The sequence below is a fragment of the Schistocerca piceifrons genome, chromosome 1, assembly GCF_021461385.2.
Source record: "Schistocerca piceifrons isolate TAMUIC-IGC-003096 chromosome 1, iqSchPice1.1, whole genome shotgun sequence".
Taxonomy (NCBI): Eukaryota; Metazoa; Arthropoda; class Insecta; order Orthoptera; family Acrididae; genus Schistocerca; species Schistocerca piceifrons.
Genome location: NC_060138.1, coordinates 570,535,049 through 570,551,815, shown reverse-complemented (window position 1 = coordinate 570,551,815; position 16,767 = coordinate 570,535,049). Strand labels below are relative to the sequence as shown.

The following is a 16,767-nucleotide window of genomic DNA, read 5'->3' as shown; positions in this document are numbered from 1 at the left end:
GAGACCCATTTTCTTCCACGCCTAATTTCTTCCAAGCTACGACTAGTGAGATATTTTACTTCCTGTCCCTACATGCCGATTCTTGAGCTGGGAAATTCAGTTTTCAGAATAACTTAACTCACTAAAGAGAGATTTCAGGAAAGTACTGCATTTGAAGTGAAAAAATTTTGAATTTGCCTTTCTCTCACATTCATCGTATTTTCTGGTATTTGCCTTACGTTACAGTGAAAATACTGCTTTTACATGTACATGAATCTCGTATTTTTTGTCTTTCCTTTAAATATTGTTGTTTATAACGATGTAGATAAATCGTGTTGAATGCCTAACCTGCTTTAATTCTTTTCCTTCTTAATCTCGCCAATTCATTAAACAAATACCACTTTTAATAAGGAGACTCAACAGCTATCAGAAATCTGAAGAACTGTATGTTCAGCATTAGCTGTACAAATATATTATTTACGTTCTACCGGTTTCAGTCGCAGCGATGATCTTCAGAGGAAGAAAGAAAGTTGTACATTAGATGGATATGCGGTGCATTTTCCATTGCCTGAACTGAAAATCATCATAGTCATGAAATGTTTACACAACCACGTATAACAGACCGAGATCGATACTAGCACAAAATTTACTTAACTATAATTAAATAGCTATTGATCAGCGGAGGTCAGTCCTCGTGATGGTTCTATTTCAGAGTAGGGAATTCATTTTTGTGCTGGTATTGAAATCATGGCATGTTATACATGGTTCCGTAAGTATTTCATGACAATGTTGGTTTTCAGTTTAGTCAATGGAAAATTGAATTGTATATCCATCTAAGGTACAGCTTTTATTTTCTTCCTGTGAAGATGGTGGCTGCGACTGAAACCGGTAGAAAATAAATGGTAATAAATTTTTACGACATATGACAAATATTCAATTCTCCATTAAAGAAATGTATAGCAAAATTTTGTCAAGTTAAGTAATGCACCAAAATGCTGCATTATTGGCTCTGAATTCGAAAAGTGCCCAGAATGCTATTTTGCACGTTATTCACCATCAAATTTCCCCAGGTAAGGCCAACCCAGTTTGAATCTAAAGGTTTGCTGACTGTGAAGACTAAATGACTAGGAATCTAGTAATGATAGATACGCCAGCGCACTGTGAGGGGCAGTCAAATGAAGAGCGAACATCCACCGCAATGGGACCATAGAATGGTTCCATTCAAAAGTAATCACCACACGCGTTAGGGCATTTATCCCGCCTGGAGAAGAGACGATCAATTCCGATTTCGTTGAACTTGGTCGGCCGCTGACAGATCCAAAACCGCATCCACTCTTGGACTTCGCCGGCCGCGGTGGCCGTGCGGTTTTAGGCGCTGCAGTCCGGAACCGCGGGACTGCTACGGTCGCAGGTTCGAATCCTGCCTCGGGCATGGATGTGTGTGATGTCCTCAGGATAGTTACGTTTAATTAGTTCTAAGTTCTAGGGGACTGATGACCTTAGATGTTAAGTCCCATAGTGCTCAGAGCCATTTGAACCATTTTGAACCACTCTTGCACTTCCTCGACCGGCGGAAACCGACGTCCACGCATGCCTTTCTTCAGGCCGCCAAAGATATGAAACTCACACGGTAAAGGATCCAGGCTGTACAGAGAATGCTGCAGCGTTTTCCCATCAAATCGCTGCAGCACGGCCTATTTTATTGGCAGTGTGAGGCGAGAGTTATGGTGCAACAAGATGATAACGTTCGAAAGCTCGAGGGAAAACGGCAAAGCCGGCAGTGAAAATATCCCACATCTCTCGGCGAAAGAAATCCACAGCTGTTCACCCAAGCGACGGTAAGGTCATGATGACCTTCTTCTTCGATTGGAGGGACCATCTTCGCCTCGAGCGTGGTACTACAATCAGTGCGCAGCACTATGAAGACACTTTCCAAAAATTGTGACAAGCCATAAATTCAAAACGCCCAGGAATGCTTTCGGACGAAATCACCCTGTTGCACGATAATGCCCGCCTCCATACTTCCAGCGATTTGCGACTTTGTGGGGAAACATTGCAACATCCACCATACAGCCCGTATCCTTCACCAGCCTATTTTCGCATGTTTGGCGACGTGAAGCAAGACGTTCGTGAACGTGGGCTCCCGTCGGACGAGGAAGTGCAAGAGTGGGCGCGGTTGTGGTTCCTTCAGCGGTCGACAGCGTTCTAAGAAACAGAAATTAATCGTCTCATCTACCACCTGAATGTCTTAACGCACGTGATGATTACTTCTTAATGGAACCATTCCATGGTCGGTTTGGGGCAGGTGTTCGGTTTTCATTTGATTGCTGCTTATACATAGCATTTGAGACGTTGGCAGTTGCCCCCTGTCGGCATGCGCAGACGAGCAGAACCGCGCCAGCCTGGAGCAGCTGGAGTCGAGCCTGGTGCTGGTGTGCCTGGACGAGCCGCTGCCCGCCAGCTTCAACAGCCGCACCCTGCGCGAGAGCCGGCCGGAGGTCGCCAGGGGCCACCAGGTGGTGGGCCGCGACGAGACCAACATGGCGCACCAGATGCTGCACGGCGGCGGCTCCGCCCTCAACGGCGCCAACCGCTGGTTCGACAAGACGGTGCAGGTGCGTCACACCGGCGAGGGCACGGCTCACTGCGCGTGCAGCACACAAACAAGCAAGAGTCGCCGGTTCCGAAAACGCAAGTTCTTACGTCATAGTCAGCAGTTCGTCGCACAGCAACCGTCATAGAGGCCAACATGTGGGCGTGGTACCAAAGGAGGGCGAGGCGATGTTTCGGGTGTCGTGATCCTCCCCTCGCCCCCTCCCCCAAAAAAGATATATCACCATACTAACCACTGATGTAAAAAAAAATTATGATTATTTTAAAACACACTGTCCAGTTACATTAATCTGAATACCTTTCAAAAGCCCGAGTAACAACATTTTGAGGTGCAGACTGCTGTAAGACCTGCAGGAAGATACGCAGTGAGGTTCTGGAAGGTATCGACAGGGATGTCGAGCCATCCCTACTCCAGTGCCGCGACCACCTGTGCTAGGTACTCAGCTGACGATCCATGGCGCGAGCAGCCCAGTCGAGAAGGTCTCTCACATCCTCGAATGGAATTAAATCCGGCGAGTTTTGGTGGCTAGATGAGTACGATAAACTAACACGGGAGCTCTTCGAACCACAGATGTACACTCTGAGCTGTGTGACAAGTTGCGTCGCCCTGCCGGTAGATGCCATCGTGCAGAGAAAAAAACCATCTTGCGTTTTGTTGTGGACATAGTCCCGAAAGGTAGAAGCACACCTGTATTGATCCACACTGCCGTCCTGAATGACGAGATCATCCAGGGAATGTCATGAACACATTCCTCAGACTATAACGTTCTCTCCTCCTGCCTGGCAACTGTGCTTCCAGATATTTCTTGACATACGAGCCAACGGCCTTCTGCCCGAGGAAGCATATAAACCTGATTCGTTTGAAAAGGCCACCTGTCGCCATTCAGTGGATGTACAGTTGTGGTATTAGCGCGAAAATTCCAGCCTTCGCTAATGAACAGCAATCAGCATTGGTGCATGAACCAGACGACTGCCACAGAGGCCCATACACAGCCACGCTCCCTGAATGGTCGTTGAGGAGCCATTTTTGCTAGCCCCTTGGTTCAGTTGCTCAACAGCTGCACCTCTGTTCGTCAGTACACATCTCCGCAGTTGTCATCCACTCTTGTCATCTATAGCCGGTGGTGTATCGCAGTTGCCTCGGCGCTGGTTTTGGATAGCATCATTTTTCCTTGTACTTGTATACTTCAACCACGGCGACACTCAAACTGCTTACAAACTTAGCCGTTTCGGAAATACTTTCTCCATTGGCCCGAAAGCCAATAGGACGTCAGATAAATCGCTCCGTTATGACAACGACTGCACTGTTTTCCAGCTTCCTCCACCACGCTTTACATACCCTCCACTGCTAGTGGTGCCACCTGCCGTTTGTGAGTGATTATTGCACGATGAAGTCGAATGTAGGTCGTAGTCACATTAATGCGACTGCGTATTTTATATTTCATTCTTATTAGTATTAAATTCATATTTGTAGCACTTCGGTGACGCCTTCGCGCTTGTTGAAAGTATCTGCCACTAAACGCGTTCTTCTTCTTTGTATTTTTTCTGTTTCTAAGTGCTAAGATTCCAACATTGAGGAAGAACCACGCCTGTATCTCAAATGAGGATTTTGTAAGCTCATTCCTTTGTGAAAAGACTACACTTTCTGATGACAGTGTGGCATGTGCCTGTACCATAATTAGTTACAAGAGGTCGTTCCACTTCAAACTGTTCAGTGCACACACTCCCCGATGATCGTGTAATAAAACAACAAAGGATCTTTGCGACCAGTATATTACATTTTGTTATTTCGACCGTCAACTGCCATTCCCAGCATCAACTGTCAATTCTCTGCAGCTAGGTTGCAGTTTCCTAGCGTTGCCACTTCTTTATACGCAACAATATCATTTCTGAAAAGCCTGTTGGATAACCAGACTTTATCCATTGTTGTTGTTGTGGTCTTCAGTCCTGAGACTGGTTTGATGCAGCTCTCCATGATACTCTTTCCTGTGCAAGCTTTTTCATCTCCCAGTACCTACTGCAACCTACATCCTTCTGAATCTGCTTAGTGTATTCATCTCTTGGTCTCCCTCTACGATTTTTACCCTCCACGCTGCCCTCCAATGCTAAATTGGTGATCCCTTGATGCCTCAGAACATGTCCTACCAACCGATCCCTTCTTCTGGTCAAGTTGTGCCACAAACTTCTCTTCTCCCCAATCCTATTCAATACTTCCTCATTAGTTATGTGATCTACCCATCTAATCTTCAGCATTCTTCTGTAGCACCACATTTCGAAAGCTTCTATTCTCTTCTTGTCCAAACTATTTATCATCCATGTTTCACTTCCATACATGGCTACACTCCATACGAATACTTTCAGAAATGACTTCCTGACACTTAAATCAATACTGGATGTTAACAAATTTTTCTTCTTCAGAAACGCTTTCCTTGCCATTGCCAGCCTACATTTTATATCCTCTCTACTTCGACCATCATCAGTTATTTTGCTCCCCAAATAGCAAAACTCCTTTACTACTTTAAGTGCCTCATTTCCTAATCTAATTCCCTCAGCATCACTTCATTTAATTCGACTACATTCCATTATCCTCGTTTTGCTTTTGTTGATGTTCATCTTATATCCTCCTTTCAAGACACTGTCCATTCCATTCAACTGCTCTTCCAAGTCCTTTGCTGTCTCTGACAGAATTACAATGTCATCGGCGAACCTCAAAGTTTTTATTTCTTCTCCATGAATTTTAATACCTACTCCGAATTTTTCTTTTGTTTCCTTTACTGCTTGCTCAATATACAGATTGAACAACATCGGGGAGTGGCTACAACCCTGTCTTACTCCCTTCCCAACCACTGCTTTATCCATTAGCTCATTTAAATATATCGTGACCAGTAAAGGATCTGTAACAGACTGTAGTATGTAGAATAATAACTGCTACCAGTCACAGTAGAAGCTGATTTTATTTGACACGCGACAGATTTCGGGTTTGTGCCCATATTCATGTGGTTTACATTCATTTACATGTTTCTATACTCCATGTTCGAGATCAATGTTTAAATGAAAAAAAAAAACGATATGATGATGACTAAATAGACACAAGTGAAACAGATGGTAGTAGCTAAGTGATATGTGCTGAATAATATTGTAGTAATTAGCGAAAGCCATAGAGTAAAACAGAAGTCTCCACCAAGGAAATGTTATAGGCCCTCTGCTGTTCCCAATCTGTGTAAATGATTTAGGGGACAATCTGAGCAGCCCACTTTGATTGCCTATAGATGATGCTAGTAGTAGGGCAAAGCCGCCATCACCCCGCTCTGCAGTGTTGCCGAATTTATTGAAGATGGCGGATCCAAGATGGCGGCGATAGATGTGGCAATGTCACTATGACATCATGGTGGGAAGTTCAAATTTTGGCGGTAAAAAACGTCAGTTGGGCTACCTCCACTAACCTAACCCCCTCCCCTCCCCCAGAAAATGGTGGGAAGTTCAAATTTTGGTGGAAAAAAGATCACTTGGGCTACCTACACTAACCTAAGAAAATGGCAGGAAAAAAGGTCACTTGGGCTACCTCCACTAACCTAAGTCACCTGACTGCCACCTCTTCCTTGGAATTGGCATGGAATGGACTCAGCCCATGCTGGGCTGCTGGATGGATGGACATAAGTCTTTATTTGGCATGCAGTGTTTATTAATTGGAGGCAGTAGCTCCATCCAGTGTGTCCACCTTGACGTCTGGAGTCCAACTGACTTAGTACACAGTACTGCCACCAGAGAGCACTTTCATCCCATGGCGATCTGTGGGAAAAATGGCGGTAAAAGGACTTAGCCTGTTCTGGGCTGCTGGAGAAAGGAAGGACTCTACCTTATTTATTTTCGAACAATTTATGTAGTGATGGATTCCATGTAGTTCATTTATTACATTGATACAAAACACTCACTCTGGCATGCTTGGGATACATGTGCAATATAGCTTTCTAGAGACGTATAGCTTCGACTGCTCACATCCGATCACGGTACCGAAATTAACTATACCCAAATCAGTCCTAGATAAAATGATCTTTAGTAATGGAGAGTACCTCTTACAAGGAAACAGATAAACGTACAGTAGTGGCATCCAACATGTGTAATTACACATCATGCCACCACTAACTCTGTAAACAGCACATCTGTCAAGCAGATGTATACGTGGGGTATTGCAGTATCTCACAAATACCTATCGCTAACTTAGATCCACCTTAGTTATGAAACAGATGTCTTGATTTTATACCCAAGATGTGACGGGGGAATGGAGTACATTGCATAAATCTCTGTTCATTTAAAGGAATGTGTCATGTTTCATCACATATGAGATGGAAGTCCCCTATATGTCTGCGCATGTGTCATGGATGTGTGGATCTGCTGTGCACTATATATCCAGACCGATGTTCAGAGGTGGATCCACCACACGTCACATCTGGGATAGGGCTCACAGGTGGACTAACCACACTTTATGTCTAAAGATGTGTTCTATGTTCGAAGTTGGGTCCACCAGCAGGAGGACCTGGTCCTGGGAGCCGTCTGAAAGACAGACACAGACATAAAGAGGACTTCCGTCTCATGTGTGATGAATTACTCGAAACAGAATGCAAAGCCATCAGCTATTCTGCCAAATGACAAATGAGTTTAAGTGTAGAGGTCGTCATTCACCTTCTGGCTGCAGTTTGGAAACGCTCCACAATGCCGCCAAACTCTTCCAGTCTCCTTATGTTCCAATTGTCTTTTATCTAAAATCATCCAGTGTGTGTGGTGTGCTATGGTAGCAACAGTAACAACACGATTTACAGCATGTGACACCTAGTTTTCTGCAGGAGGCAATGGATCACAATATGTTAATGTCAGTTTGTAATCTGAGACTCACCTCGAAGTCATGGTGGAAAAACAAAATGTATGGGAGTGTACAAAGCTCATTACAGTAGAAAAAAAAACAATGTTTCAAACAACAGCACAAGGTCACAGAGAGCATCTCTTGAGACTTACAGTATAGTCTGTGGGATACGGTCATCCTCCTACAGTATAGATGATGAAACTTTAAACTGGTCTGTGCTGTGGATCAATACCTGAATATTTAATAGGATCGTCATGTCTGCTCAGTGCCACCATGCATGCTGTATTTATTTCGAATATGTGAGAGGAGAGAGATGCAGTAAAAATCTTATTGAGTTCTCTATCACATGAAGTTAGTGGAGCTTTCATAGTTCATAATTTTTCGCTGATGGATGGCACAGAATAACGATGATATCATGTTGGAGCGATAGAGGTTAATTGGCCCTGAGGGACTCAAATGTACTTCTGACTGCAGTATCTGGGTGTAGTTTGGAGAAGTACCACAAAGCAGTAGAAAAATCCTCATCCTTCCTTGTTCCCATTCTGTCTTTTATACTACCTCGTGTTGCAGGAGTGGGCTTCGTTTGGAGCTGACCTTACACATTGTGCGCAGTTGATGGAGCAACATCAAAATGTTCCCGTTTCCAGCAAATGGTCAAACATAGTCCTGTTGCACTAACTCAGCTTAGCCTGTTTCTACACGGGTTGCAGAAGGTGGTACATATAGCTTTCGCCGACTTTAGTCAGTTCTGAGCTAAATTGGAACAATCACATGCGCAGAGCTGCAGGAATGGTAGTGCACAGACTGAGGGGCAGTTGCAAGATGCATAGGGACTACCTAAAACCATGTTGGAGTTTTACTGTAGCAGATAGTTTCGAGAAAGGTGACTCGTTTCGAGATATGAGAGTGCCAGAAATATGATCCACTAGTGGTTGTAACCATTAAAGGACTTCTCCATAGGATCAAATGCAGGTGTGTGGTTGAATGGAAAGACTTAATTGCAAATCTCAGATAGCATTTCTAGCAGATAGCGTAACAGCAGAGATCTGAAAATCTTGTGTACTTTTCTTACAACCTCAATCAGCACTCCAAACACTGTTTGTGATCCTTCTAAATCAATCTTCACCTATAACCCAGTGGATATATTGCAGAACCTCTGACATGGCATCAAGACAGACAGCATTACAAATACTGGAGAATTATCTAGCAGTTGCATGAGGGAGTTGCAAATACCAGTTTCATACCATATTCCTTAGCCGAATCACTTTCTAAATTCGGTAATTTTATTTCGAGGTTGCACCACCGGTGGCTTGTAACTGCACTGTTGGTCTGATAATATACACTCCAGTGATCACCGTTTATATTCAGTGTTGCAGTATTTGTCTGGAAGAACCACTTCATTTGGAGGTAATCTCATACCTCGATCTATAGGACCAGTATAGCTTTTAACATGGATATTTGTCTGCACCTGTAGAACCAAGACTGCTTGTGATGGTGGTATGGTCATTGCTACCATGGTTTTTTTTTTTTTTTTAACATATAGCAGTTTGTAAGACAATTGCAATGGACGTATGTATGCACTGGGCCTTTATTCCCTCCCATGTAAATTGTCCAATTGACTGATTCTGTACATTTCGCTCCTTTATTTAGTTGAGAGAACATCGCTTGTGATGTGTGCATCTAGCTGGTGAAAGACAGGTGGAAGACACGTTTGCTGGTTCTCTAGACATGAGAAACACCTTAGGTGACAAGGAGTGACCGAAACATCAGATCTCAAGATGGTTCTAGATGAACCGAAACCAGTCATATGAATAAAAATTTTGCAATCAAGACGGATTATAAGTTACAGGAGTAACCAAAATATCAGATCTGAAGATGGTTCTAGATGAACCGAAACCGGTCATATGAATAAAAATTTTGAAATCAAGATGGATTATAAGTAACATTGTAAAATCACTGATTGCTGCTATTCTGTCAGACATTATGTCTGATTTTGCAAACCTTAGCTGACTTTGTAAATTATGGGGGTGACCTGGAATCACCCATATCGGTATTCATGAGTGGAAATGTGAGTTTCGTCCATTTTTTTCGAGTTCTGACTCAAAGGTCTTCACAGACAAGACAAGATAAGTTTCTAGTTACCCAGTGGTTTACAGCGTGCTACACCTCACTGAAGTTTCAGGTTTCTAGAGATATAACCTCCACTCTCTATCTTCGGAATTATACTGTGTGAGCGATACTACTACTATGCAAACAATATTTCTGTGTGCTTAATATCGATAAGTATCATGTAAATGGTATGATGTTCTGGCAAACAATGTGAAAACACATGTGTTCTTGTAATCCCAGAGTCTGGAGCGGGGTGTAGAAAGCAAGCAAGAAAGTCAGGGCCAGAAACAGTAACGCCTTTGTGCCAAGGGGCAACGAGCCCGACTTTGTACAACAGTTTGGAGAATGACTTCGGTCCGCTGAGGGCGCTCTGGTCATGCATTAGGAGTGGATGACTTGTGGCCATGCATAGCCACCTGACCTTGTGGGAAAATATCTAGTGCTACAAGGAGTATACCTAAGGTGCACATGCTTATGTTGTTGTCTTCGCGGTATTGTATGAGTGTCTGATGCTCAATAGCTGGCCATGGTGGTCTAGCGGTTCTAGGCGCGCAGGTTCAAATCCTGCCTCGGGCATGGATGTGTGTGATGTCCTTAGGTTAGTTAGGTTTAAGTAGTTCTAAGTTCTAGAGACTGATGACCACAGGTGTTAAGTCCCATAGTGCTCAGAACCATTTGAACCATCTTTTTTGATGCTCGATAGTTATATGTATGATGCAAAAGGGGCGATTTTGTATGGTGCTGAATACGAATTGTATGTTTACTACATCAACATGGGGAGATCAGTTTCATGCTCTGATATTCAAGCTTCCATCCTGAGTGGCAGAGCAGTGTAATTGAGCAAGAGTCTTCCCATATTTGACGATCTTTTGGCCACTTTTGTAGGGTTTAACTATCAGTGCAATATGGCGATCTGTACAAAATAGTTTTGCCGCTGAATGTCTTGTCTGCAGAAAGAAAAAGGCGGACATTGGTTCCACACCAGTAGCATCAGTAATTTGGTAGGTAAATTCAGTAAGAGCTGATCATAATGCGCCATTCATTCATAAGACATCCTTTCTGCCAGGACATAGGAGCTCTATATAGCGATGAGAACGTTTGCGTTTCGGAGATGTTTGTTGAAAGCAGGACTTCACGATTTCCAGGGAGGGTAACATTTGATGGATGGGGTGCCACGTCACGACCATCAGGAGGAATGAATTCGGCGTTATTCTGGGCTATTTTCGTGAATAGGTTCTGTTAGAACAAGAATTTCCATGCAGACAAGCTGAGACATCACAAAAACTCCTACAAAAGTGACCATTAACTATTACCATGACACATTACAATTGCTGAGAAGTGGACTTGGCTCTTATTTAGCTGCATCTGCGAGGGTGAGTCGCTCAGCAATTAGGTCTTCACTGGGCTGCAGGTAGAGAGGCATCACGCCAGCAATGGTAAACACTTGCGCATCCAGAGGGTGACTTTGCTCTTATTTACAAGGACATGTGACATCATACAACACTTGAAGAATTCTAACTGTATACCCGAAAATAGAGGCGACTTTCATTTGCTGGCTGTAGGCAACAGCAGCCTGAGAGCAACTGCTCATGCCCCTGCGTTCGTCTGTCCAGCAGTTGTTCGTGGCAGTGTCAATGTGTACACGTGCTGGAGCCTCTGATATGTTTGCAGTTGATGATGGTTTGAAAGCGTTTTTTATGTGCATTGAGTGTTGGTGCACTACATTATTTTCGGCTGTTTAAGCGTTGTGAGCATGTTGGCAGAGCGTTATATATACATTATTTTGACAATATCATTCGTAGTGGACATCTCTGTTGCATTATTTTGTGAACAGGTCTGTAGGCGGTGCTATGCATTATTTGGACAGTTTAGAATTAGTGAGAGTGTCTGCAGAGCCTTTCACGTGCATTATTTTGACTATTTACGAGTTGTTTTCATGTCTGCACATCAGTGTACTGCATTATTTCCGTGACTTACTAGCAGTTTGCAGGTCTGTAAGCTGTGTATTGTGACCCCAAGAACATCAGAGCGAGTGTTTTGTATCAGTGTGATAAATAAACTACATGAAATCAATCGCTAAATAAATTGTTCCAAAACAAATAAAGTACTCTCCTTCCTCTCTCCAGCAGCCCAGAACAGGCTGAGTCCTTTTACCACCATTTTTCCTGCAGACCGCCATGGGAAGAAAGCTTCCTCTGGTGGCAGTACTGTGTACTAGGTTAGTTGGACTCCAGACCTCATGGTGGACACACTGGATGGAGCTACTGCCTCCAATTGTTTAAATAAACACTGTATGCAAAATACAGACTTCTATCCATCCATCCAGCAGCACAGTGCAGGCAGAGTCTGTTCCCTGCCAATTCCAAGGAAGAGGTGGCAATCAGGTAACTTAGGTTAGTGGAGGTAGCCCAAGTGACCTTTTTTCCTACCATTGTCTTAGGTTAGTGTAGGTAGCCCAAGTGATCTTTTTTCTGCCAAAATTTGAAATTCCCGCCATTATCTGGGGGAGGGAAGGGGCAGGGGGTTAGTTAGTGGAGGTAGCCCAGTTGACCTATTTTCCCTCCAAAATTTGAGCTTCCCATGATGACGTCATTGTGAAGTTTCCATATCCATCATCACAATCTTGGATCCACCATCTTGAATAAATCTGGCATCAACGCAGAGTGGGGTGACAGCGGCTTTGCCCTACTACTGACGCTGCCATCTACTGTCTTGTAAAATCGTCAGTTGATCTAAACCAGGGACTAATGACCTCAGCAGTTGAGTCCCATAGTGCTCAGAGCCATTTGATCTAAACCAATTGCAAAATACACTGAAGCGCCAAAGAAACTGGTATAGCCATGCATATTCAAATACAGAGATATGTAAATAGGCAGAATACGGCGATGTGGTCGGTAACAACTATATAACACAACAAGTCTTCACCGCAGTTAGTTAGGTTATAATGGCGAGTTATCGAGATTTAAGTGCGTTTGAACGTGGTGTTGTAGTTGGCGCACGAGCGATGGGACACAGTGTCTCCATGGTAATGATGAAGTGGGGATTTTCCCATACGACCATTTCACAAGTGTACTGGTACCGTGTATATTAGGAATCCCGCAAAACATCAAAACTCCGACATCGCTGCAGCGGGAAAATGATCCTGCAAGAACAAGACCAATGACGACTGAAGAGAAACGTTCAAAGGGACAGAAGTGCTACCTTCCCACAAACTGCTGCAGATTTCAATGCTGGGCCATCAACATATCTCAGCGTGCAAACCATTCAACGAAACATCATCAATATGGGCTTTCGGAGCCGAAGACCCACTCGTGTACTCTTGATGACTACACAACACAAAGCTTTATGCCTCACCTGAGCGGTCAACACCGATGTTGGACTGTTGACGACTGAAAACATGTTGCCTGATCAGACGAGTCTCGTTTCAAATTGTATCGAGCAGATGGACGTGTACCGGTATGGAGACAACCTCCTGAATCCATGGACCCTGCATGTCAGCAGGGGAATGTTCAAGCTAGTAGAGGCTCTGTAATGGTGTGGGACGTGTGCTGTTGGAGTTATAAGGGGCCCCTGATATGTATAGATACGACTCTCACAGGTGACACTTACGTAAGCATCCTGTCTGATCACCTACATCCATTCATGTACATTGTGCATTCCGAAGGACTTGGGCAACTCCAGCGGGACAATGCGGCACCCTACGTGTCCAGAATTGCTACAGAGTGACTCCAGGAACACTTTTCTGAGTTTAAACACTTCCGTTGGCCACCAAACTCCTTAGACATGAACATTATTGAGCATATCTGGGATCCCTTGCAACGTACTGTTGAGAAATGATCTCTACCGTTCATACTCCTACGGATTTATGGGGAGCCCTTTCGGACTCATTGTGTTAATTCCCTGCAGCACTATTTCAGACATTAATCAATTCCATGCCACGTCATGTTGCGGCACTTCTGAGTGCTCGCACTGGCCCTACACGAGATTAGGCAGGTGTTCCAGTATCTTTGGCTCCTCAGTGTAATTTAGACAAGATATCTGTATGGTGCAAAAAGTGGCATTTGACTCTGAATAATGAAGAGTGTGAAGTGATCCACATGAATGCTAAACGGAATCCAGATAAATTTCCGTTACACGTTAATTCACGCAGTTCTCAAGGCTGTCAATTAAACAAAAATCTTAGGGATTACAATTACGAGTAACTTCAATTGGATCGAGCAGATAGTTACTGTTGTGGGGAAAGTAGGTAAAAGTCTTCGATTTATTGTCAGAAAGCACAGAAAATTCAACAGGGCTACTAAAGAGACTGGCCGCGTGGAATTAGCCGAGCGGTCTTAGGCGCTGCAGTCATGGACTGTTCGGCTGGTCCCAGCGGAGGTTGGAGTCCTCCCTCGGGCATGGGTGTGTGTGTTTGTCCTTAGAACAATTTAGGTTAAGTAGTGTGTAAGCTTAGGGACTGATGACCTTAGCAGTTAAGTCCATAAGATTTCACACACATTCTTTTTTTTTTTTTTTTAACTTAAGAGAATGGTTATGCTACGATTGTCCTCCCTCCTCTGGAGCAATACTGCGCAGTTAAGGATCTTCTGGTGTCTCCGGTTAGATGAACTGCTTCCTCAGCATCTTGTAGTGTTCCCGGCTGGATAAAAGACTAACTGGGGACACCAGAAGATCCTGAATAAGATCTTCATCAGTTAGGACAGACGGAGGAAATCGCCGAAAAGTTCAAAGAAGTACAGCTCGTTTTATATTAACGCGAAATAGGAGAGATAGTGGTACGGATACGATATCCGAATTTGAGTGGCAGTCATTAAAACAAAGGCGTTTTTCGTTGCGGCAGGACCCTCTCATGAAATTTCAATCAACACCTTCCTCATCAGAATGCAATCTCCTTTTTTTTTTTTATCCCCGCCTACGTTTCAATACAGTCAGAGTTAGTACCGAAAGATTTGCTTTTCCCGAGCGCTGTTCCAGAGCGGAAAGACAGAGAAACTGCTCGAAGTTGGTTCGATGAACCCTCTGTCAGAGAGTTAGTTGTGAATTGCAGAGTGATCATGTGGATGTAGAGCGTTGGCGAGGTCAAGGTCCGTGCGCTTCACTCGCCGCAGGTGGTGGTGTCGAGCGACGGCGTGTGCGGGCTGTGCTACGAGCACTCGCCGGCGGAGGGCGTGGCGGTGGTGCAGCTGATGGAGCAGGCGCTGGCGGGCTGCGCCGACCTGCCGCCCGCGCCCTCCGAGCCGCCGTGCGCGCCGCCCCACCTGCCGCCCCCGCGCCGCCTGCTGTGGCGCCCCGACGCCGCCCTCAGGGAGGCGCTCCAGCGCGCCGCGCAGCACCTCGACGGGTGAGTGGCCGAGCGCCCGCCGACAGCCGTCTGCGACACGCACCGCTCCACTCCCGTGCCTTTGCGCGACCGATGATACGAGACGGACGTTGCCATTTGAGGTAAAATCTTCAAGGTTGTCAGGCCGTGTCATGTTTCTCTTCAATTTCTTCTTACACTATCGACGTTTCGACTCCTCTGCTCGGATCCTGTTAAGGATCTTCTAGTGTCTCCGGTTAGGGGAACTGCTTCCTCAGCATCTTCTAGTGTTCCCGGCTGGCTCAGAAACTTACTGGGGTCACCAGAAGATCCTGAATAAGATACAAGCGAATGAATCGAAAGGTCGATTGTGTATGAAGAAACTGACATGGCCTAACAACTTTGCAGATTTTATCTTGAATGGCAACAGCCACGACAGCTGGCACAATTTCGTGAAGTACCTTCATATGGTAGCGTATCTCGGAGATTTGCGTGAAAGTATTCTTCGGACTGAAGATCACAGTAGTTACAACGTAGCGCTGACTGTAATCAAGCTGTGGTATCCCTCCATAATTTTTACCCTTATACTTCCCTCATTTAGTTATTGGCTCAGCATGTGTCATACCCCTTCGTTTCATCTAGTTGTACTATAATGTACTTGTCTCCCAAATTAGATTAGATTATATTAGATTAGATTAGTTTTTCGTTCCATAGATCCGTGCTGAGGAGATCCTCGTGGATGTGGAACATGTCAATTTTTTTTAAGCCGAAATAACAATACTAATAGTATGAATATATACAATACATCATTTGTTTTTATTAAAAAATTCGTCAATGGAGTAGAAGGAGTTGGCCCTAGTAAGTCTTTCAGGCTCCTTTTAAACTGATCTTTATTTGTAACTAAATTTTTTATGTTTGCTGGCAAATTATTGAAGATCAATGTTCCTGAGTAGTGGACCCCTTTTTGAACTAAAGTAAGTGCTTTTAAGTCCTTGTGCAGATCATTTTTGTGTCTGGTATTGTATGTATGAACTGAGCTGTTTGTTGGAAAATTAGATTAGATGCAGCTCTTCTTCATTACTTGCTCTACCTATCCATCTAGTGATCAACATTCTCGTGTACGGTTAGGCCCAGGGTGCCGACAGGAAAAAGGGCGCCAACAGACGTCGATCGGTGAATGTGCACGCTAAGACAAAAAGAAAAATCATGTACTATGAAAGAATTATCCGAATGGGACAGGACTCTGTAAATATCGTGTACATATAGACAAACAATAGATCACAATTTCAGAAAAATTGGAGTATGTGTTCAAAAGAAAGAGCTTCGCAAATTGAGCAAATCAATAACGCATTCGTGCACCTCTTTCCCTTACGCAAGTAGTTATTCGCCTTCACAATGATTCATAGAGTTTTTTTATGTCGTCCTGCGGGATATCGTGTCAAATTCTGCCCATCTGGCGCGTTGGATCGTCAAAATCTCGAGCTGGTTGCAGGACCGTACTCATAATATTCGTCCTCAATTGGAAAATAATCTGGCCACTTTGCTGGCCAAGGTAGGGCTTACAAGCACGAAGACAAGCGGCACAAACTCTCTCCGTATGCAAGCGGGCATTGTCTCGCTGGAACATAAGCGCAGGCTGTCTTGCCACGGAGGGCGACAAACACGAAGACGAGCAGTAGAAACTCTCATCTTGTGCGAGCGCGCATTATCTTGCTGAAATTCAGGCTGTAGTGTAACGACGTATAGTTTTGTATGAATGGTTTTCTTTTGATATATGACCATGTGCAGACTTCGTCACCTACGTCAGTTACAACACACTTCAAAATTATTTAAATTCTTTTTAAATTGTCTCAGAATGGTTCTTGAACGAAACTGTAAAACATCACCATTTGAGTCGTATGCGCAGAAT

At 44.2% G+C, this 16,767-nt stretch overlaps 1 protein-coding gene across 1 annotated transcript in view; it reads left to right on the top strand.

Moving 5' to 3' along the window:
• The window catches only part of LOC124752147 (choline O-acetyltransferase), a 121,446-nt gene that overhangs the window by 42,213 nt on the left and 62,466 nt on the right, over positions 1-16,767 (top strand). The window contains exons 4-5 of the mRNA XM_047248993.1: positions 2,362-2,594; positions 14,668-14,900. Of these exons, the coding sequence (XP_047104949.1) occupies positions 2,362-2,594; positions 14,668-14,900 (466 nt within the window). The remainder of the gene's footprint in view (positions 1-2,361; positions 2,595-14,667; positions 14,901-16,767) is intronic.